General features: G+C 45.7%; 1 protein-coding gene across 8 annotated transcripts in view; it reads right to left on the bottom strand.

The window, feature by feature from the left end:
- Nucleotides 1-25,390, bottom strand: part of LOC1279080 (pseudouridylate synthase RPUSD2) — a 209,481-nt gene that overhangs the window by 100,465 nt on the left and 83,626 nt on the right. For 5 of the 8 annotated variants that reach the window (XM_061658827.1, XM_061658828.1, XM_061658825.1 and 2 more), the window contains exon 3: nucleotides 2,100-4,464. The exons of 1 other annotated variant lie outside the window; for it this stretch is intronic. In XM_061658827.1, coding sequence (XP_061514811.1) covers nucleotides 2,100-2,702 — 603 coding nt within the window. In that variant the 5' untranslated portion in view covers nucleotides 2,703-4,464. The remainder of the gene's footprint in view (nucleotides 1-2,099; nucleotides 4,465-25,390) is intronic. 2 more of the 8 variants (XM_061658829.1, XM_061658832.1) reach the window with 1 other exon arrangement.

Below are 25,390 nucleotides of genomic sequence, written 5' to 3'. Positions count from 1 at the left end.
GCACGGTTGGCTATGCCGTTCCCGTGAAGTGCTAAACGTGGTGAAGGAAATGGAAGCCTCTTGAGCAAGAAGAATGCTGCCACTCTGTGGCTCTTCCGAAATGGCTTGACGACTACCAGCGTACGATACCAGACCAGATCATGTGGTCCGAATGGACGGGCGGGGAAGCCGGTCGGTCGCAATGATTCGATGTGACGCCTGGTGTCGTTGGCTATTATAATTATACGCGGTAGCCTACGAGCTATACGTGCTCAACTCACACACAATAGGGATCCCCAGAGCGGCATGCGCTACCCCCACCGAGCACTCCCAGACTCGCAGAGTTCGTGATGCGGTGTGGCAAAGCTATTTTTGGCCTAGGTCCTATATTTACCGGGGGCCATCACCCAGCATCACCAGGAAATCGTTGCCTACGCCTGGGACTATAGGGCCGTCCAACCGCGCTACGGTAAGAGGATCTAGTTTTGCAACCCGGCACCAACCCCCGGTGGGAAAAAGAGCCGAGACTTGATGAAGCAAGCGACAGTGCGTAAGAAAGAACCAAAGTAGTTTAATTAGGATTGCTAGCTGTAACACGAACGTACTCCAAATCGACTAGGGAGTAAGGGGAGGGAAACAAAATCTAACGACGGAAACGACTGACGTACCGACTTCTGCCATTGCCACCGACTAATTTGGTATCCGTGCGTCTGGTGGCCAAACGGCGGTGGTTCGTAGCAGCTTCACGGAATCACGGAGAAAGAACATTTATATCGATTAACGCGTACGTACGTTAGGATATTATTTCAGCGTCAAGCGAGTAAACGCAGCGCGTGATGATTTATTGACTAGTGTCTAATGAACGGCAACCTTTGTTGAAAAAGAAGATAAACTATTGTTGTCGTTGCTTTCTCATTGTTATCATATGAAAAAGAAAACATTTTTGAGGCAAATGTACTGAGACAATAAAAAAACTGATATAATTCGCTCTGAATTCTAATATTATTCTATGCATACTGTTCATGGTAGTGCCTTTCATGATACTGGTCGGTTTTTAATGGAGTTTGACAGTTGGCGGCTGATATCATCTCAACACTCCATGCATAACAACTCGCCAAACTACGGTTTTCGGTCATAATTATTATAGCCTAAAAATGTAAATTGTGGCCGATCTCGTAGGAGTTGACGACTACTCGCATGACTAAACAACATGTCCGTCTTGGGTTCTAGCCCCGATACGAAGAACTAACTATCCTTTTTATAGGTAGTCCATAAGTCACTGATAACCAAACCCAATAAAGTTACAGGCAGCACGATAATGGTTGTTGCGCCTCAAAAGAAGAAGAAAAATGTAAAAAAAATGCCAATTGGTAGCCTGCTCGATCAGGTTAGCTCATGACATGTTTACGTATTTTGTGACTAAAGGTGAAAAATTGTTTAAAAATATATTTTAAATGGTATTATGGCAAACACAACTCGGATGATGAATGCAACAATACCGAAAGGCTCAAAATTCTGGCTTAAAATATAAAAGGGATCTATTTTTCCAGACAGCTTCTTCTGACAGTTGAATTTAAAAATCGGTTGGAAAAATTATTCTGCTTTGAACCAATTGCAGGATACAATCACACTCTTGCAAACAAACATTTTGCACGCATGTCACACTCGTTTCTAACAAATAAACATTATGCAAATGTTAGCTTGTTCCTTCATGCAACCCCGAACCGCCTCCCATCCGAAATTGTGCCAGTGCTACTGCAATTCTACCGAACGTTTGCAGCCATTTCTTACTGTGCTGCAGCAAGCAATGGGAAGAAAATATTCAATTTGAATTTCATTCCGCTTACTTGCGCGACGGGGAGGACGCAGATGGAGAGCGAGTTGACAAACACTGTTTCATTTCCAATCAAAACTTCTGCTGCCTAACGATGCAGAAAGGAGTCGTTCGAATCGTTCGAACGACCACCCCGCCGTAGGTACAAACGAGCAGTGGCTGGGGCAGCAGCATCCTGCAGATATCTCGCCAAGATTACATGCAAACATGCGTCACAAACAGGGTCCTTCCTACACACACATATATATATACACATACACAACCTTTCCCATTCCCCTTTACGTACCTTTCGCATCGGCATGATGAGCGTATTCGACGGGACGCTGACCGGGACGCTCGTCTTCTGGCGCACTGGAACGACACCGACGCTGTTCAGATTGATGGTGGTTAGCTGCGACTGCGTTTGGCTCGCTGCGAGCTGCGGCTGCTGGGGCTGCTGGGCGGTAGCCATCGGTTGCTGGCCCAGATTCAGATGCGGATGCGTGACGAAGCTCCGCAGCGTCAGCGGCGTGAACATGGCCGCAGCAGCCGCCGGATGCAGCGGTTGGTGCTGGTGCTGGTGCGGATGCTGATGTTGATGCTGATGCTGATGTTGATGCTGGTGTTGGTGCTGGTGCATTGCAGCTGCAGCGGCTACGGCGGCCGTATTGTGCAGTGCTGCGGCCGGATGGTGCAGCGGATGCTGATAGGCGGCCTGCTGAGTGGCGGCGGCCTGCTGCACCTGCGGACTCTGCACCGACTGTACGGTCGGTGGTTGCACGGCTGCGGCCGCTATCTGTGGCTGATGGAAACCGGCCGTGGCCGGATTGAACGGCACGGCCAACATTTTTTGTAGCCCCATCCCCGGGACACCCCACGGTATGTACCACGATCCTGGATGATGCTGCATCTTCACTGGCCTTTCTTTTTTTTTTTACTACACAAGAGTCAGTAGAATCAACAACAATAACAACAACAAAAAATAAACCAAAACTCAACCACTGACGCGAAACACACTAAAGCTTGGTTCACAATCAAACCGCACCTTGGGCGGAATCTAAGCACGGCGGATTAAGCGACACTTTAAACACCTTTCAATGCAAACCGTGCTGCCTTTGATGGCTTTGTTGAGCGCTAGAAGAATAAGATGGCTTTTCTTTACTGCACTGCTTTTACACCCGCATGTTTCACTCGAGCCAAAAGCAAACTGCGTTCTGCACTGCACGCTTCGCACCTCGACGGAGCAAACAAATCTTTCACTCGCGCGCGCGCACACACACACACAAGCGCTAGGAAATTCACTACGCTCTGCTGGATTTTTCCCCCCAAAGCGAAAGATTCTATCACACACAGCCCCCGCTTTTCCGCTAGCACAACTTTCACAGCCTGCTTGTGCTTATCTCGGTGCAAGCCGCTTCCTGAACGATGGTGGAAAACCGATTGCAGGCAGCTATAGGTGCACTGCGGTCGATAGACACTGGGAACAAAAACCTGCACGCCTGTACCGACGCGATGTCCACAGCTCGGCAGCTGGAATTTGGAATATATTAATACCAACAACCTATAGCGTTGGTCGCTTTTCCACGCTATCGAAATGACACAAGCGCGCACGTGGTGCTAGTGCCGTGAGAGAGAGTACGTGGTACAGAGTACGGTAAAGTTTAGGATTTCCGTCAAGACATTGACAAACTTTACGAACAAAAAATGTTGGAACAACTCCCTTTCACACTCTCACTCTATCTCTCTTGCCCCAGAGGTACTGACGTGATTGTGTTGAGCCGGAATATTACCACCAACTCTTAGGGTAGTCTATGACACGCGGCAGATGGGAGCTTTTGCGTGTGCACTCTCCCGCTGACAGTCGCTTGTTATCCTGAACGGGTGAACCACCTTCCGCCGACAGATTCTCCGATAGTGATCGACACCTTCTGTGCTGTTTTGAGCGTCGCGCGGCTTTCGAGGCGCGCTAGTAGGACATCCGACCGAACGAAAGCGTGGCCGACGAAATGAGGTGCAAACACGAGCGCACAACAGACGAAAACATTTGTCCACACCGTGTCGTGCTGGGTTGATGTTTCACCGTCCGAGTGCCGAGTGCGATCGAATCATGTCCTTTTTTAGACTCGTACGACGCTCCGTGCTCCGGATGTCCGTCGGTGTGACGGTTGTTGCTGTGTACCGGCGAGACGTTGTTGCATCTCCAGCAGTAGAATGGTAAAATGCGGCGAATGAGCAGTTAATTATCGAACCATACAAACGCACACTCACAACCAGCGGCGCTATGTTTCCACCGTGTCTATGAAGTCCCTGAACGTGAGGACACAAACGGACGGTTCGATGACAAAACTCAATTAGTATGCTGCCAACGTGAAGGCTGGTAGGAAAACAGATGACAATTTTTCGTTCCTTTGGGGTATTTTGCGAAAGAAAACGAACCAATTTTAGATTACATTAAAAATATATGCGCGGAGTCATCACGGTTCAAGTTTGGGACGGTCGCGAAAAGCGGTTCTTGCGTTGCGAGCGTAATAGTAGCGTAATCCACTGTAATCATCATCGCTTCGATCAGCGATCTCATGGCGATGACTGTTGGAGCTATTTTTTCCGTAGATGCTGTTATATTTTTTTGTATATTTTAAACCGTTTCCACACACGCCACACTTGCCCACGCTCTGCAAAGGTGAAGAAAAATGTATGCTTTTAAAACGACGAACATCAACGATTTTGCGTACGCGGCACGTAACCTTCGCGTTTGCGTTGGTTGCGGTGCGATGAGTGCACGCAGCTAATTAGCAAACATAAATGTGAAGAATCTTCGTTTGCTGGGTTTTCTATTTGCTTCTGGAAGGCTAGCATTTTTCTTATCCATTTCATCGACCTGATTAACGAAACGTAACCGCTTTCGAAGAGCCATTGCCTCACGTTTTGAAGTTCAGTACAGACCCTTTAAATAATCGCCCTTTCCACCTACGTAGCTACACTATATCTCTCTTCCCATGGCAGGCAGCGCAATTTCGTAACCTTCGCGAAAGATTTCGACTAAACCAGAACCCACCGTACAACATTCCGCTACATTACAGCAACACAGACTCCCTCTCTCTCCCTCTCCATCTCCCTCTCTCACACTGTCTCCCGGCATCTCCACTGCCACTTGACATTTTTGACTGACTCTCTGTGCCTTTTTACGGCCTTGCCATAATTTCGAAGGTGGTACTTTTCGAATCCCCTTCTTCGGAAGCACGCTGGTGTAAATGATGGGCTGCCGTTGCGTCGTATGCACAACACACGCTTCGGTTTTCGTCAAGCCGCGCGTCATGGAGGAGGCGCAATGAGGCCAACGAGTCACCGGGCAAAGAGCTTTACGATAATGATGATGATGGGACTCAAAATAAGAATATCGGGGCAAAACGGGGAGTCAGTAGCTGCCGCTGATGACGACAGCATACATGTGCATAGACATGAAGTGAAACCAGGGTAAGCGGAGGCCTAAAAAGCACCGTTACGGCTGGTGCTATTACGGGAAGAATAAGATTTGGCTGACTGACTGGAGGCGCACCGTTGACAGTTGATTGCGATGAAATGTTTTCCATTTATTAGCAGACTAATACGACTAAGCTGTTCAGCTGCTTGTGCTGATGGCGGATGATTTCGTGTATTAGAAACAAGAATAAACAACAACAACATTGTATTGACAAGCGAGATTCAATGCGAAATATTTGTCATTACCCTCTTTGTTCATCGTCCTCCACATTAAAGAATCGGACTGGTCGTAGCCAAGATTTGAAACCTTCACTGGCATTTTATTGTAAGGCCATACACTCACTATCATTACAACGAAGCCAGCCCACGGAATGTCTCTAATTTTGCAATATATTTGGTATAAATAAAGAACATAATTGATGTATTTCCATTCGTTATCAAGCCAACAGAGTGCCCCTTACATAAAGTTTATCAGCACGTGCAGTTGTATAATTTCAACAAATTAATATCCTCCAAATATCAACACTATGTTCTGATTAATACTCATCGATTAATAACATTACCCAATGCTATTGGGCACTGGGTGAGCAAGATTTTCGTGACAAAAATTAATAACGAACCGCACGCTCTCTTCTTCTTTGATGACTAATGGCTTCTCCATGGATCATTTCGGTGCTAATTAGGGTGCCGAAAAAAAACAGAGCCCCTACCACGACACCATGTTTGATGTGCTCCATTGTGTTGGACGATTAGTGCTCGATCCCCAAAAATAGATAACATTCATGATAACCCCGGTATCCTGAAAGACGATCGCAACCATCTCATCTCTGTTCAAGGATAATCGGGTTGCATGATTCCGGAAAGGATGATACAGGTGACGCACAGGTGGAAATGACACCACGCTTGTAATCGAACCCTGGGTTCATCATAAATCAAGGAAATTAAAACTGATACCAATGGATAATGGATGAGAGCTGATTAATTCAACCTGAGGTGTTATGCGTCCTTCATTGCTTTTATTGTGTTTTAATAATAGATGTGAGGATATTTCTGTTTCATTGTTTCATTTAGCGCTGATAACAACTGGATCCAAAGTTTTCTTGGCGATACATACTCAAAATCAATTCCCCAACGATCTAAATCAGTAAACTTTCTTGTAATCACAATGGATTGTTATTCCTGCTGCTCAAACTACTGTGGACTTGTGTTTCGGTGGAAAAAAAAAACTGGCACAGAATAACATGTCTCTTACCAACACAATATGCACTTCGGTTATGCCACTCTGCTACTCGGTACCTTCCCCTACCAACATCCCGTTCGAGCGTTAGCTAGATCAAACACTCGTACAATCCAAAGCCAAAGGAAACCAAAACTTGTACTGTGTCACATGCCAGTGCCTCTAACTCGTTGAATAAATATGAAGCTGGTGGGCAGGCAGGTTGGTTGCACATTCGTCCCACATACGTTGGTGTTAATGAAAAAGATTTATACACACCACCAGATGCTCTGCCTAGAATCCAAACAGCGAATAACTTAGCTTTCGCACTGCCTCCATCAGCCTGAGTTTCGCAAACTACAGAATAGCGAGTACGAACAGTTTGTATTTACATCCTTCTCTTTTCACGGTGCTCCACCGACCAGACCAGTGGGAGCTGGAATGGAAGGGCAACATTTTCTCACACAACATCTGACCGAAGGCTTCATAACTTCATGACCGGCAAGACCGGCGCACCACAGTCGCTCAAAACAACATTCCACAGGTAAACAACGTCGCTGTGTACGCGGACAAATCGAGTAATTGAACGTGAAGATTTGTCCGTACCCGTACCCACCACGACACTCCAATGCACGTGACCTTGGCTGACGGGCCGCGGCGGGTTCCGAGCCAAAACCAACATCGAAATATGTCCACGGTTGGATTCTCTAGATCAGTGAACTGGACGGCGTGGAGTTTCAACGAGACAGCCGTGTATGCCCACCACAGACAAGAGATTCACCTTTTGACTTCGGCCGGGGTGTATAAAAAGGTTTGTTGGCTCTCGTAACGCACCGAGCTTGTCTAAACATTGTCGGAAGCTGCGAGTTGCAAAAACCAAGCCAACCAGAGTCGAAACACCAGGCCGGAACAGGATTGAAGGATTTATAATATTTACCTTTAAACATACGTACGAACAAGGCACCCGCTCCAGAACCAACCGAAGCACATTGCGCAACGGACGGGAACACAGCGATACAACTAAACAGTGATCATCTGGCATAAAAACCCCGGCAGCGAGCGACAGAGCGGACTACACAAAACAAAACATAAATCTGAATTTGGTCCATGTGACCGTGACGGTACGAAAAAAATCCCAAACAAACACACACATTTCACTCACACCTGGTGACGGGGCCAAGGCTGCGCGCTGTTTGGCCTGGAATTCGATACGATTCAACCGACCGACAGTGCTATCAAAAACTTTCACCTCCCAGCCGGGGTGCAATGTGTCCATCGGTCCCGGGAGGATGAGTTTAACCTTTCGCCAAACCGGAAACCGCGCTCTGAACTAGGACCAATGCTCCCACATGGACACCGGAGAGTCTGCTGGCAGGTGGATGTGCCCTTGTACGTCAGGCTTTTCCTTTCCCTCCCCATCCCCAGCACGTGCCATGAGTGGGATGATTTATGGATAATTTTCAACCAAAAAGGTCCCACACCTGCACCACACAACGCAGTCTTTCTGCCAAAAGCTTGTAATTCCCAGTTGTCGATCTGTTACGCATTTCGGGCTAACAGTAAAACCGAACAAAGAAGCTCGCACAGAGGCGACAACACAGAACAAATCTAATTTCATGCGTCAGCGAACTAAAGTCCCAGGGATGATTGCGATTGGGAGAGGCGATGGGAGGACATTTTCGCCTTTTCAACACTAATTCACGTTTCCTGGGGAGCAATCCGCACGGTGTCCGCAATTCGGCACCGGCATCCATGTGTCAATAGGCATTGACACGAACGTCCAGCGTTCGGGACAGGCCACGGCGGGTGGTAGCTCCCGTGCCGCCATGTGTATCTTGACACTGTTTTCCACCGCCTCGTACGGCCACCACTGATTACTGGCTATTAAAGAACCATTAGCTGAAGCCCGTAGAACGTGCAGCATCATCATCATCATCATTGCCGTCCGATTCCGTTTGCGGCGAATTGATTTTTGCATTACCGCGCCCGCCCCGGCACAAAAGGAAGGCGGATATCGGCCATTTTCCTCTTGCAACTACACCTAGCTTCAGCAAGGCAAAAAAAGAAGAAAGAAACAAATCCCATTAAAAAGCGGGTTTCCACAGGATCATTTTCGTTTGCTGTGAGGTGTAGTGCGATGGGGCACCCCACCATCGTTGCAGGATTTAAGCTTCCGCTTCCATCGGCTGTATCCGTTCGATTGTTCCCCTTCCTCTCTCCCGCCCCATTGTGACGCTTTCTTTATCTGCTCCGGTGCTCTGGAGTCCTACACCACAGGAGCAAGATTGCTGCTGCTTCTGCAACCAGAAGGCTGGGCCGTCGTACATTTCCAACCCAAGACCCAAGAAGCAACACATTCCCGGTTACCGGTTTCGGGGTTGCGCGTATATTAGATTTCAATCGAGACACCCCTGGGTCGCGTACGAACGATAACACACGCCACACACTTCACTTCACTACTCCTCTTAAGTACCTCCAGTACGGCCGTACCTACCGCGTACACCTCCACAAGACCGGTAATTGTGATACGGCATATAAGCATAAATGTTCATTAGGTGCATCCTTGCGATATTCCGTCAATGGTGCGATCCGCCGCAGGGAACCAACCACCACCAAAGCGCTTTGGCTTTCAGTTTATTTTGCTCTGGTTGTCGGTGCTCTGCAGCACACAGAGCACCATCAACAACAACAACAGCAGCAGCAACGATAGCAAGGACAAGCTTTACTTATCGTTGTGCATTGGGACACCATGCTGCTGCCTCGAGGAATTTGGCAGCCGTTGCTTCACCGGGTGCGGCATGATAAAGTCACCGTAGCTTTAATAACTTCAGCGTAAAGCACACACAGACACATAAAAAAGTGTCTTCGTGGAAAGATTGAAACGAAAGTTCGCCGAATTCATTCTCAGCATTCTTGGTAGACGCGCTGAGCACCGTTAGCGTTTTATCCGTGCAACAAACAGTAACACCCAACAGGATCAAACGTAACAAAAAAGGGAAGCTCTTTTGTGCTTTGATAGTGAAGCCTACGTCTAGTGGTGGTGCCGGTTAAGCTAGAGGTACACCTTGAGTTAACTGGTTTGCTGCTCGAAAGCTTCTACCTTCCGTGCAGGCAAAAGGTGCTGCCGGAATGTTAAAAAAAGTCAACACTTTCGTTGACCCTTCAAGCGTTGAAGAAACCAAGGGAAAAACAGTCAAAGCTGTTGATAAACGGCCCACCTCTTGTCCCAACGCAAACAACTAACATAACGATTAGCGTTAGAACGAACAAAAAAAAGCTCGTTGTGAAAGCTTCTTACATTCCCTTGCGGGACGGATTTACGTACCGACACCGATACCGTCACCCAATACGGCTAGCTGTAGGGGAGGAGCTGCTGCTCGACCGACCGACCGACCGACGCAACTACTGACGAGCCTTCGCTGTGTACATGCAGCAACTACTCAGACGAGTGGATGTTCATTTTTCAAGCACACGTCAAGTGGCCCGCCGACTCCATCGCTTTCTACCGCTTGGAGCTTGTTTGGTGAGAGGGAAGTTTGTTGTTGAATAGTAAAAAAAAGGTCTTCCCGCATCAGCATCATCACATCTTCCGTAACCTAACGTTCACCGAGCGTGCAGATTGTTCTAGACTGCTGCTGCTATGGAAGACGGCGTCGACGCTGGTATAATAAATAGTACGCGCAATGGCGTTGTGGAGCAGTGTTGCCACAAGGGAAGGAATAATGCCGTGAACTGATTGATTATTTATTTGGATATTGCCAACGTTTAAGCTAATTTGACTGTGCACATAAAAATGATCACCCCGAGTCATGGTGAGACGACCGTCACAACCGTTAAGCACGCGCACTCCGTAAAGTTTCGTAACGGAAGTAGCAGATCGAGTGGGGAGAGACCTTGCCATCCCCATCGTGCCATGCCACCATCAGTTTGACCATCAAAAGCACCGAGTGTGCCACTATTTCATATTCAAGCTTCTTTTGCAAAGCTTGCAATTTTTTATCCACTCTCTCTCTCGCTCTCTTTGTGCCTTGCCACTTCCCGCGTACACAGCGTGATTCATTCTCAAGAAGTTTCTCGTCCTTTTATTCTCAAGACGGGTGGCTTCAAGTGAGACGGGTGATTGATTTGATTAATTGCCCCACAACCACGATGCTCGGTGGCAAAGGACTCGGAGGAGGCTACCGTCGTCTCGGGTGAGTCCATTAAGTACGACAACAACGCAACAGAAGAAAAAAACGAAGAGAAGACTATTTACATGTCATGGATGTTCAGGAATGCTGAGCTGAAATTGATGATACCCGCGCAAATCAGTCGTACGCACATGGCAGAATGATCACTGGAGATTGACAGCGAATGGTAGTGATTTGTTTGATTGAAAAATAGTAACGCATGCGAGACAATTTGCATAATGCGGTACCGGATAGACACATTATCGGCTTTGCCATATCTAGCTCGCAAGCAAAGGAACGATGTATAAGAGATAAGAGTACAAAAAGTAACATAATTAAATGACGTCACAAGAAAATCTCTTCATTACAAGATGTAAATGTGATAAGCGTAAAGCGTGAGCTGGTGAGCTAAAAATAAAACTCTTCACAAATAATTCACGAGACAACAAATCGAAAGATTACTCAGCAATTTGTTAGCCTCGTACTCACAGACAAACAGGCAACAGACAAAACAAACATCCAGTTTTCCTGGTTGGAGTCACGTGAACTATATCACACATTTATCACACCAGTGCGCCTGTATGATCGGTAAAGTTTATCAAGTCATCGCAAAGATGTCCCCACTCAACCAGTTGCTGCTGCTGCTGCTGCTGTTGCGAAGTGTGTAGGTACACATCTTGAGAAGCGAAGAAACCGAGATGTGTAACTGTGCCTTGCCCGGTTGAGGATGACGTCCGAAATGTGCTGACTGGCTTTTGCCGTCAGCTAATTGAGTTAAGAGTTTTGCCAATCCATCTGGAAGGTTCGTGTCTTCTAGCGTCTTCCGAGGCAGTGAATGGGTGCCAACCTGTTACATGCAACTGGGGTGTAGCGGGTAAAGAAAAAAACCCAAATCCAACTACAGACCGCGATATGTACACAGTCATGGTGAACTCTCTCTCTCTCCTTCCAGAACACTACATGAAGTCCTTCCCCTGGAGGGTATTCAATCCATTAAAGAGCTCTCTTGTTGCTGACAGATATGTCAAATTTGTAGCGTAGTTTGGCGTTATGATGTCAAGTGAATGGATACAGTTTAGGCTTATTACGATAAGCACCTATCGTCACAGTAGAGATTCTTGATTTTTGTTACTTTTCCTCCTTCTTACAAAGCCTTCGGCACACCAGAGTAATAACACTTTGCTGCCAACATAATCATTTCCTATTTGTAACGATGAGCATCACGATGGTGTTACGCAGCGCTGTACCCACCATGACGCCGTCCACCCACCTACCTGGCTAAATGTCTTGGCGGCGGCTGCGGCAGTCATGAATGCCGTAGTAACCGCAGAGATAAACGAGAAAACTTTCTCAAACCACCAATAAAACACTATAAATTATAAATCTTGAAGAATTATTCCCATCACCTTTGCCCTTGCCAGCCCCCGCTGCTAACCTTCTGCTGTCTGACGTAAAACACACCCAGCGAGACAGCAAGAGGCTTCGTCTTCACCATATGCCTGCGGTGTGTTAAAAAAAGTGCGTAAACTCCGCTTCCCTCCCGTTCCTTCCACGGACTGCTCACGTCCAATGCAGCAAAAGGCAGGACGGTTTCAACTACACCCCTACAATAATCAAGGGATCGTTATACCGGCCTTGCCTCGAGCCTCTGTGCAGTACGCGCTACTCCCAATGTCCCCAAGGTTGGCCGACGACGGGGGCCGCACGAATAGAAAGTGAAACGTCGGAAGACGGGAGGAGAGACAAACAAACTCAAACCAACCAAACGTTTGCAGTCGGAAGAATGAGAGAGACAAATGACTCCTAACCTCGACCCGACACATTACGAATTGTACATCCGGCGTGTGGAAGGAAGGAAGCAAGCGAGCGAGAGAGAGTTCAGATCCGCGTTTTTTATGTTGTTTTTTTGCGGAAGAAAAAGAAATGAAAATGAAGAAAAATCAGAATAACTCTCCGGGATGGTAGTAAAACTTCCACTTAGATTATTTGTCCCATTCGTACCGTTTTGGGCCCCAGCGATGATGATGATGATGCTGATGATGATTCTTTATTAATTCCTTCCACACAAACCTAACACGGCCAAACCGCCCCCACCCGGTCGGCGGATGAGCCAGAGTGGTATTATTTTTTATTATTTTCCTTCACTTTGCACTAAGTTTTCCACACTTCCACAGTGCGTCGTGTCTAGATGCCATCACACTCCTCAGGGCACCTTCTTCAAGGCGTGTTAGGGGATTTTTTTTGCTGTAGTCTGTAGACCAAAACAACACAACACAAAAAATCCGCAACACGACACGACAAAGTTGTTCCCGCCTTATCTTGTGACAATTTCTCCTGATCTGACACAATTGGCACAACCTTCTGGATGTTTCTTTTTTTTTCTTTTCTTCTTCTCCAAAGCTTACACCAACAACTTCTTGTGCGAGATTTTAAGGATGAGTGGGACGGGGGTAGCTTGTGAGGAAGGAGAAACAACCAACCAAAAATTGCCTAAATGCGCCCCGTGCGTCCTTACCGTTCTGTCCCAACGGCGGCAGAATCCTTGATTTATGGTGCGAACTTTTCCATTGCGTCAGATTTGCGCATACACACATCCGGGCGACGGTCGCCCCGGTGGTGGTGGGTGGTGCTTGGTTGGTGGTTGGTTGTTGGCGGTTTTGTCTGACCGTATGGAAATTTAAATGTGATATTTATTTATTGGCCTCCCTCAAGTTCACGTGCCGCGCGCGGTAGTGTCAGTGTACACAATCGAAACACACAATTTATGAGAATCGTTCCCCCCGGTGACGGCGGGGTGGGTGAGCGCGCTATGGTGGCGCGTCGTCGTGCTACGATGAGTGATTGACCCGCAACCGAAATGACCGACGCGGAACGCCACAAACCACACACCCCAAACCGCTCTTGCGCGTGTGTTGGCACTTCCTTACGCTTGCACACTCCAAAGTGCGGCGGCACACCACGTGTATCGTTTGCTCGGGGTTGCTAGCAAGCAGCCAGCCAGCATTATTGAACCTTTTCGCGCAAGTAGGAAAATACTACTGCCAATGCTCCTGACGGTGCTCCAAAAATCACGCTCAGCTTGCTAGCAGGAAACGCTAAGGAAATAATTAAAAGATTAAAGTTTTCTCTAGTGGAGAAAAACGTTCCTCGTTCTATTCCGCTTTACGATCGCCCGGGGTGCTATTTCTCTCAATTTGCCCTCCCCCTCACTCGTTCATACACTCAAGACACACTCCTTCTGCCGTTCAAACCATGGGCACACGTACGTGCAGGGTATTGGTGTTCGCGGAAAACGGCGCTCCGATTGAAGTGCGAAAGAGCACGGCGTTTGGCGTGTTTAAGATTGTGGGGGTGCCACAAATGGCCAGAACGTGTACCGCGCTGCTAATTGATTGATGCTGCAGATTGTATTCATGGCGCTCAATTAGATTTTCGTGCTGGAAAGGATTAGAGAGCGCGGCCGCGGCAGCGGTGGCGGCCGTAAGGCGTTGGCGTTTGTGCGATGGCTTAACGTGACCGTAATTGTACAGGAAACAGATGTTAATTGTTGATATTAAAATACAAACACACCGAAAGCTGTCGCACCGGGGAAGGGTTTTGATTTATCGAGATCGCACCGAAGTCACGCACGGGAAACGATTCCGATTATCAGGCTTCACCGTTTGTCGGTAGCATTTGTTCACGATCTGGAGGTTCGACAGCTATACTGTGCTATTTCTTATTGGAAACGTTGCTTTCTTGTTTGATTAAAGACTATCAGGATGTTACATTAATTTAAAAGTCTCCAAACTTTAAATTTTATTCATAGATTTTCTGAACTTCTTTGTAAGTAGGACACACGCTCGGCTAGCCGAAGGAAGCTTGTAAGAAAATTGGAAACGACACATGCATGATTCATGAGAGCTGATCCTTTTTCCGCTTCCAATTTAGCGCCCTCCCGCATTGATTTGGTATGCACATAAAACTAACATCCCAGCTGGAAGTTAGCAGCGACGGATTGTAAACTTTCCCACAACCGTTCTGCGAAATAGTTGTAGTAATAGCAGCAAGCAGCCGGCATCTATAATAAAAAAAAATTAGATTCAAATCCTCCCCACCGAAGACCCATCAATTCGGATAGAAACACAATGTCATCACGTTAGATTTGAAACCCTTAAACGAATGGATGGAAATCTGTGGCATCGATACAATATATTGTGGCCTGATTTCGGAAGAGGGCGGTAAAACAACACATACACACACACACAGTCACAAGAAATCTGGCCATCAATTCCAGGCAAATGCGACGGGATTTTACGTCGGTAGTCAAAGTGTCACACGGGGTGACATCCACAACTCGGGCGGGCGGCGACCGAAAACGAATGGCAGAGTTCGCGAAAATCCTTCGATCTAAAGCTGCCGCCGCTGCGATATTGCTGATGAGCTCGGCACTGGCGCACGCGGTGACGGCTGGTGCATGTTAACAAATTCGTCAATAGACATTTCCGCAACAACACAAAAAAATGACACTCGTAAGGTGATTCGATGCAAAGGCGATGACAACGCCGCCGTCATCGAGCACGTCGCCCGCTTGCGCGAAACAAGGTGACATATATGTTACGGTGTGACAGCCTAGCCTTGATCGGGTGGTGTGGTCTTCGGGATTTTTTGAATGACATGAACTGCTGCTACCACGCTGTACTCTATCATTCTGGATTTTCCACCCTTCATTTTATCACCCATCTGCTTTCTTTTCCAAAAAATCATGTTTTTCTGCGACCCAATTTTGGAGCATTTTTTCTTCTTGTTCTTCTTCCACATCGATCTCCATGGGGTTTGGTTAAGCACGGGTGTGTGTTTGGTGTGCTGGTACACCGGGATTTTGCTAGCAGTGTGCCATGCCATAAAATGGTACGCGAAAGAAGGCTCACCCATGTAGCCCAGTGCCGTTGGAGAGTTTCACAGTAGCAGAAAAAGGGTTCACACACTCACACACTCACACACATACACGTATAATCCTTTGTTGTGCTTCGATATTTCCTATCAATCAATCTGCGACCATAAAGAGGTGATCGTCAAAGTGGGCACCGAGAAAGCTTTGAGGATGGATTTATTTCTCTTTTTTATTCTGCGAGCATCGAAAGGAAAATTGTAAGCTTGTTGTAATGTTGGCTTATGGAGAAAATGAGAATATATAAAACAAAAATAACAATCGTTTCAAAAACATCCATACCACTTTTTGAAGCTGATAATATACATATGCAAAATTAGTATCAAAATAATTGAAATTAATTTACTATACAAATTTGCTATTTTCCATACTAATACAGAATCTATTTCAGTTTTGAACGTATCTTTCAGTCTTGTTTTTTGCAATTTTCTTATTCATTACATTCAGCTTTAATTTTGGAAGCATAATAATACAAACAGTCGTTTTAAATAGTATTTAAATTCATTCAACTTTCCTAATATTAGGCGCCTCCATTCCAAAATTCTTAGAAGAACGAGGCTTCTTCTTCGATTTGGCGTAACGATCATACCGGCCTATACAGGATTTCGAGACTTATGCAGTACCACGCAGCCGGATAATCAGTCCTTGCCAACGGGAGGACTGACTGTTTATGTTTATGTTTATGTTTATTTGTCTATCGATGGACAATAATGCCCTCTCGAACCATTTTAGCAATGTTTTACAATGAGTTTTTTACATTGGTTTACAATAACATAAAACATAAAAATGTGCACTATGGAACCAAATTTAACACAGAAACACGATCATTAAACTCAGTTGGCAAAATCCTCGGCTCAAAAGCGTCGCTGACTGCGTTGAAAGCACGGCACATAAGTAGGAACGGGTCAGAGGAGCCAAATTGCGTTCTACGGTCGTCGAGGGCCAACATTGCCCGAGTCCGGAGCGGCCTGGCCGGAACGTACAGGTTGATGGCAGCCAGTAGTGACGGAGAGTCAATACGGCCGTCGAGAAGTCCCGTGATGAACGACAACCTGGCTTTTCGTATTCGCTCACTTAGGGTGGGTAGCCCGAGTAGTAAACACCTAGTCCGGTAATCGAGCCTTTGGTTCCATGAGCGAAGTGCAAATCGTGAAATTTTGCGCTGGATTGATTCCAATCGAGCTAACGGACGCGCTGCAGTTGGCCACCATACGATATTTGCATATTCCATCAACGACCGGATAAGTGAGCAATAGAGCGCCTTGGTGCAAGGTATATCGTTAAGCTCGCGAGTCATATTGATAACTAGTCCTAGCATTCTATTGCTGGTGGCTACTACGTGATCCAGCTGATCCTTAAATGATAGTTTTGTATCGAGCAAAACACCTAGATCCTTAACACATAGTTTTCGCACCAAGGACTGTCCATCAAGCGCATATTCATACAATGATGGGCAGCGAGAACGACTGAAAGTGATGACTTCACATTTATGTGTGCATAGGGATAAAGCATTACGGTTGCACCAACACTGGAACTCATGCAAGGAAGTTTGCAGTCGGGCGTGGTCTTCTGGTTCACGAATAACACGAAAAATTTTCGCGTCATCTGCGTACAGTAGATGATTATCAGCCGGAAGGATCAATGTCGCGTCGTTGATGAAAAGAAGGAACAGCAAAGGACCCAGGTTGCTGCCCTGCGGGACTCCAGAAGATGCATGTACTGGACTTGACATGTACGGGCCTAACTTCACAGAATATTGACGATCTGTAAGGTACGATCTAAGCCACATTATCATAGGGTTTGGGAGACCAAGTAAGTCGAGTTTCGCTAGCAAGATGGAGTGCGATACACTGTCGAATGCTGCCTTGATATCCGTATAAATAGCATCTAGTTGTAAACCGTTATCGATAGATTTATGGCATTTGCTAACAAATTCTAGTAGATTAGTCGTTGTAGATCGCCTGGGTACAAAACCATGTTGATTCACACTAATATAGTTGCAGGCCGTGGCCAACAATGGCTCGTAGATTAGCATTTCGAACACCTTTGCACACACGCTGAGTGAGGTTATGCCACGATAGTTTACAGCATCATTCTTACAGCCCTTCTTGTAGATGGGTGTCATCCAGGAAGATTTCCAAGTGGCAGGAAAGGTTCCACACCTCAGGGACTCCTTAAAAATCTTCATCAGCGAGGGAGCAAGCGCAGAAGCACACCACTTTAGGATAACGGCCGGTATACCATCTGGGCCAGGGGTATATGAGGATTTGACACGATTGATGGCAGAGATGATCGTATCGACAGTGATGACTGGTAGCATAGGGAGCAGTGCACCAACAGGTGTGTTAGAGAGAGCATCGGCCACATCTTCTGGACCAGTAGTTTGAGAAGCGAAGTTGTCCTTGAAGCGCAAGGCAAACAATTTACACATTTCTGGCAGGGAACAGGCACTGTCACCGTCATAACGTATAATGCTTGGTAGCCCAGCAGATTTTCGTTTTTTGTCCATATAACTCCAAAAGCGCCTAGGGTACTTGCAGAGGGAACGTGCAGTTTGTTTCAAATAACTTCGGTGACAGGATCTATTGTATCGGCGATAGAGAGAATGAACTCTGTTGTAATAAAGACGTGACGTGCTGTTTCGTTCTGCTCGTTGATCAGAATAGGCTTTTCTTTTTTCTTTTTTTAATGCATTTAGTGTGCGATCAGCCCATGGTGGTCCACGACGAGGAATTTTAACAGGAGTGCATTCACATATAGCAGATCTCATGAACTCACAAAAAGCCTCTGTGGCATCGTCAATGGTTGAATAGTCCGAACAGTTAAAAGAATTGTCAAAAGATAAAATCAATCGCTCCAATTTTGGAAGGTCAACACGAGCATAATTCAGCCTTTTATCAGCATCAATGGCTGTAGCGATCGTAACTGGGGCTACGTTGTCCAAGTCAAAGTCAAGCGGAGGGTGGTGTTCGTCGATAGTAGTAAGGGGATATTCACAGACACGTATTGTAGAACATGTAGATGCAGCTGGCCAATTTGCGTAAATTAGGTCAAGTATTCGCCCCGATGAGTTAGTGTTGGAGTTAAGCTGGTATAGTCCACTCTGATGCAAACCATCAACGAACTGGACACTGCGCGTGGAGCGTGCATGAGGCTCATAGAAATCAAAAGCAGCTCCATTTTCCTCTGATGCCGATGTCCACGATAGCGTAGACTGGTTGAAATCACCAATAAGCATGAACCTGTCTCTCGGACCAAGAGTAGTGCTGATATTAGCAACGAAGTCGATCAATGCACTTATTTTCTCCTCATTCATGCTTTGGTTAGGAGGCAGGTAGGCAGCGGCAATAAACAAACGGTGGTCGCATAACTGAATACATACGCAAGTGAGTTCTAACAGTTGCGGCAACGTAGGAAGCACATAAGAGAGGAGAGAAACGTTGCATGCAATTAAAACACCACCCCCACGAGAGTGAGAGCTGTTAGTGGCATCCCGGTCGCATCGGTAAACACGATACTCATCTCCTAGGAGGAGAGCGGTGGGAATACAGGGATCGAGCCAAGTTTCAGTGAGTACCAATACATCGTATTCCGTCTCAAGAACCGACAAACGGAACTCATCGGCTTTAGAACGCAGGCCACGCACATTCTGATAGTACACAGTGATACAAGCCGCTCGATCAGTGGGTGCTTGCTGGGTGACTGTCAATATGAGGCTTGAACCCACGACGGACATGTTATAAAGTAGTATGTGTTGAATCCGGTAGCACAGGACCACCCCAGATGAATGAGTAAAATGTATGGGACGAATCTACATACACCTGTACATAATATTACAAACAAATTTGGCAACATTAGTTGTATTACTTTACAGCTTTCAATCGAAGCTTTAACATACAAAACAGCGCTCTCTTACAATTACGGTATGATTAAGCACTGTTTACATAATGTTACAGGCATCATTATCGATTTATTTCCGAACACATCGTAAATTAAGACATCCAACGGCAGCCTTTCATGTCGCATATTGCCCTGATCTTTGTACCTTCACGCCCTGACGATTGCCTCTACCAGCTGCTACTGCTGCCACCATGCCACTGTACGCTCAACACACACACAAACACACCGGGTGCAGCAGAAACAAGCACATCAATTTCTAACGCCCCAGAGCGGTACGAAAAACACGAGCGAGACAACAACCGCGCGCTACTAAGCACTAAAGCAAATATCTATATTTATTTGTACTCTGACTTCAAAATCGCCGTCAATCGCCGCCACCGGTTGTCGTCACTCACCAGCCGCTGCAATATGACCACCACTTGAACTGTTTCAGCACAGCAGCAAAGCACCGACAATGTACACGCCGCCGCCGGAGCTCATCTTTATTGCTTTCGGTTTGGTTTGTCTTTCCGTACCGCTAGTCAATACTATTAGTAAATGTGTGTATGCGTGTGTGTGTGTTTCTGTCCCATGTGTCCGGGTCTTTGCTTGTTTCACCATCGAATGACTTTCACAAAACACACTCCCATATACTTGCGCACACCTCTGCCGTCTCTGTTTACGTACCATTTCAGCCGACAAAGGACAAAGCCGACCGTCCTTACCTCGCCATCCCAAAACACGACCCAAACGCTTCAAACGGACGAATGTAACCGTTTTGTACAACTCCATCCCTTCTCCTGCCTCCATCCCTCACGCATAACACCCGCTGAGATCGACCACGAGATGAAGAGTGACAAAGGTGACGGTCTTCGATCAACTGCGAGGCATGTTATGACAGCAGTGAGAGCAAAAAGGATCAACTCCCATCCCATACACCACACCCGAAACGCTTCATAATAAGGTCTCGCCTGCGCTACCCGGTTCTGACAGCCTCAATCTGCCCAGTATCAATTCGACCGACATACTTAAAAAACAAAGATTGAATCCTAAATTAACGTGTGCTGCCAAAGGCAAACTAAATTTCCAAGAAAAAGGGAGGACTTGTCTGGGTGGACTGGGTCGACTTTATCGCCCGAGAGAAATGAAGCGTGTGCCCAATGAGTTTACGAAGGTCAATGAACAAACACTTTGTGTCGGAGCCTTTTTCCCTCCACCTCTCTCCAGAACACAACATTCCTTTCGATCGGTGGCGCCCTTTGGGGGAGGGGGGTAGAAATAGGAAGCCATTTTGTAATGCTGCAAATAAGCAAAAACAAATAAAACTACCCCATTTTCGTTCAATTGAACCCTGAAGGGACGGTTCGGCTCTGTGCGTTAGGGTACGGTTGGCTGTGTGTAAATGCTGAATCATAATCGATTATAGAAAAAGGGGTTGTGCCCGAGTTGGACGACGACGACGACGTCTACGGGGCACGATCTGGTAATGAGAATTGAATGGCTTAGCTTGTTGTTGTTGCGTCAGATACATTGAAGGAAAAAAGGAGTAACATTAAATTACGTGCTGTAGTACGGAACCTAAATTTAATCGATGTACCGTTTCGTACAGGTATGTATCACTTTCAAACGGGATAGAACTGTGCGCGACAGGTTACATCCAAATTGTAATGCCAATATTATTACTGCAGACAAATACACTAAAAGCGCTCGAGCACGAATTGAATCCAAATTACACGAACAGTTTAGCACAGAAACGTCAAAAGGACTTCTCTCGAACACCCGCCGCCCGCGAAAGTTATCATCAAATGTACATCAATCGCCATTTTTCTGCACGACCTAGTCCAGTCTGCTGGTGATTAGCGGGCACAATAGAGAGAGAGAGAGAAGGAACAAAAAGCTGCACCGCTCGTTTCGAGTCAGGCTCGATCGTACCGAATACCTGCAGGGATGTTGCGTGTCACGGTGCGGTACGGGCGCGCTCGCAGATATTTCAGGTTGCAATTTAATTTTAAACCCCGTACACCATTAAACTCGTTCGTATGTGTGCAAGAGAGAATGTATGTGTGCGCATGTGTGTGTGTGTGTGTGTGTGCCATTTAACACCCGCCGGCTAGGGCGAAAGCGTCGAAACCACCAATTGAAACCGGGCAATTCAATTTATGATTGGCGCTCCGATGTGTTTTCGCTCCGGGCCCGGCTGTGTCCGGAAGGGTTGGAGCCGTTGGCCACCCAGCACAGAAGCCGTTTCACAATAACAACTGTATTACACGCGTCCTGTTTCAACTTACGAAAAAAAAAACAGAGCGAAATCCATTCAAGCAGCCATAAAAGCAATTAAGCATCAGACGTTGGCGCTTGAGACTCCCATTCTAATCACTGTGTTGTGTCGGCCCCTTGCACGGGAGTGAGAGTTTACCGTTTCGGTTCAAATTGTTATTTTACACAAAGGTACGGTGGTGCACATAAATAAATGTCAAAACAATAAATTTCTATTTCCAGCAGGGCACGTGGACCTTATGCTTCTTTCGGTCGGCGTTGATTCACACAGCAATTAGATTATGCAGGTATTTGCACTTTTTTAGGTGCATTGCAAAAATAACCTAACTTCAATTCAATGTTTTATGAAAAAGTATTATAAATAACATAATTCCTTGAATTAGTTAGAGCACTTTTACGGTACGATATTTGGACAATTTTAATAAAATTTCTCATAAAAACATTATCCGAAAAATCGAAATACTTTCACACTTGCTCATGGCGAACTAAAATGGAGGCGGACGTGAAAGTTGGCTCACGTTTGAAGGACCGGGTCCGTTTGACCCACTACTGAGACACTATTGGTCGATGAAGTGTAAAATGACGCTATGTTTACTCGGTTCTTAGCATCGAAATCATTGTCAGCACGTTTCTCTTAGTACACACGCCCGTCCTGTTGCATCGTGGCAAATGCCAACGCTGCAACTTTTTGTCCAACAGTCGCTTGACGCTTTCTCTTGCTTCCTTCCTTCCTTCCTGTTACGATCCTTTCTTCTCACTGCGACCCACTACTTCCACCATTTGCAGTATCTTAATCCCAGCACACTATTTGAAACTTGCAGACTAACTTCCCTGCAGCTCATTCAGTTGCTGTCAAACGATAAAGTTACGGCCAACAAACACACACACACACAGAGGCACACTCCCGACAGTGTTTCGTGCTTGTGCACTGATGCAAAAGTATCGATAGCTACACGAAACTTTGCTCACTGCGCGCAAAAGGGTAATGCTCTTAATTTGAAAGACAAGAAAACCGCTGAATGTAGGGGCCATTTTCTTGTACACCGGCGGGTAATGATGCTAATAGAATTTATGCTTTAATGTCGCCACCACATTTCATTACTGAAGATTCGCAGCAGCATGGTTATGAAAATCCATAACTTAATTTTTGATGGTGAATAATCCCATTCAAATATCGGTAGATTGATATACATCGTCAATTTGGGTTTTTGATATGAGTTTCAAACTCCAGAAAAGCGTATTTACTTTGCCCCAGTTTTTCTAATGAACGGTCCCAATTAAAGGCAATAGAATTTTAGCAAACAATTCACCCCGTAATTGGTTCTTTCACCCCCAAGACTTGTTAAACTTTTCAGATTACTATCTTGATTCTGCTGCTACTCCAGCTACACTTGGTGTTACTGCCAAAGATGTCTAGTTGTAAGCAGGCAGCAAGCAGACAGCAGTAGGCAGCAAGCAGACAGCAGTAGCCAGCATCCGATTCACACAGCACACAAAACCTCAAATTTGGGCGCGCTTCCTAAAACACACCTTCGAAAAGCCATCTATATGCTAATCCTGCCATTGGCATATTTGGTAAATTATTCATACAAATAAAGGAGGAGCGAACCTGTTTGCCGGACGCTTCCAAATACTCGTATGCTGCCGTCCATTACGGCAAACCGGCGAAAGGATGAAAATGGCGACCGTTGAAAACCGAACAATACAAGCTGCTCGCTGTTCGCGTTTTCTCACCATTTTCTCAGCCCGCAGCACAGTGTGCTTTTGTATGGTATGCAACGAACCCCTCACCAAACGACCACACCCACACAGGCCTATGGACGCACACACTCGAATGTCGAATATGAATATGGCCTCTAATATTCATATTCCTTTCTATACAGCACAATGGGACGGATGCCATTGAGTGTAAGGGGGAGAGATGTTTTTTTCTTCTTGCGTGGACTGCGAATGAACCAAATAAATTTAAATGAAAATAGCTAAATGGTGAATTTGACTACGAGGACAGCTTTATGTTGTGAGGATCTTGGGAAACTTTCCCCACACCCCCATTCATCTGCAAACCGAGCCAATTTCTCCGGGCACAACACAAAACGATGCAACGGGCTCCCCGCTTTCCGACCGTACGGGTAGGTAAATAGTTTATGAATATTTTAATGGAAAATCGGTCCAACATTTGCCAATTTGCTACGAGCACTACAAGCACAGCCGACTAACAATAACCAATAAGTGCTTGTGATAAATTTACTGTAACGATACTGTACAGAAACTGTCGAGCCTCCAGGATATTTTGCCAAAGTGGGGGCTTGTTTAGACAGTTTGTTTACACTAACAAGGAGGAAAAGCTGTTTTGCAACTTATTACTGTTTCTATTTTTAACTCAGTACAACCAGAAAAGACTTTAAAATACCTTACGCCAATCTCATGGAACAAACAAAGGCCACAAACATATTTAAAAAACGAGTACATAGATTCACGTTACGTTGTTTGTTTTCTACGTTTTTTGAAGGTTTAAAAAAATGCTAAAAAATGAACAAACCTTCGCTCATAGGCGTTCATCAAACAAAACATCCGCTCTAATCGATTAAACGCGACTAGAAAAAAAAGATAGTTTATTTACGGTTCAACTATTTTGAAGTGATTTTGCAGAAACGAAAAAATCCATCACTGGCACCGGGTTGGTTTTGTTTTTCACCAATGCTAGGACACTTGATAGACTTTGAAAAACGAAACAAAAAACCAACAACAGCAAACCCCAAAAAGGGGCCCGGTTCGGCCAAAATGAGGACTAATATTTTAAGCCGAATTTAGGGCAAAGGTCCTTGACGCTGTGTCGGCACTGCTGACAGCACTTCCGAATGACAATGACGCTGTCATGTTATTTTCATAGTCCCTCGATGTTACCTGTGCTTTCGGGCCCAAACCTTTTCCGAAAACCGTGAATAGCTTTCCCTCATTTTATTTATTATTATTAGTTGCCTTTTTTTTACTTCTTCTACGCTGCCTTAGTATGCTTCATCACGATCTCGTGATCCTCCCAGAATGGAGAGGCGAAATATTTTCTTGAACCTTTTTGCAGGCGGTTTTTGTTGCCGTTGTGCCTGTTTGTACCTTTTTTGGTCTAATGATTTCGCTGGCTGCTTTTTTTTGCAGGTTTGTTTGGATTCATTCCTTCGGAACGGTGCTTCGTACACTCGACAATTATTGTGTAGGTCGAAGTCGAGAAGCAAATGAATAATACCTTCCGGTTGCCAGTTCTGATTGATGGTGCTACTTGATCGGCACGCTCGGGTGCATAGGGAAATGTCAACAGTGACGGTGTTATTTTTTACTCGCTTTTTTCCATGATGCATACCGTTGTTTTTTTTTTTTTTTTATTGAACTTTTCCCTACGGTTTCTATGGGAGTATTGATTTAACTTGAGATTTTTTTTCATTTATTATAACATTTGCTAGTTGTTGGCCAAAATCGTTTCTTGTGTAAACGTATTATAAGTTCAAACACCCATTAACTTTTAATCTCAAGTTAAGTACATTATTAAAATAAACAGAACAGTTAAGGCATAATTATATCTTTAGAATTCTGAATTGCTTTACATTGCAACCTTCAGCAACTGTTAGAATAATCTATATTATGGTAACCTATAA

Source organism: Anopheles gambiae, chromosome 3, assembly GCF_943734735.2.
Source record: "Anopheles gambiae chromosome 3, idAnoGambNW_F1_1, whole genome shotgun sequence".
Lineage (NCBI taxonomy): Eukaryota > Metazoa > Arthropoda > Insecta > Diptera > Culicidae > Anopheles > Anopheles gambiae.
This window is presented reverse-complemented; position numbering and strand designations above follow the sequence as displayed.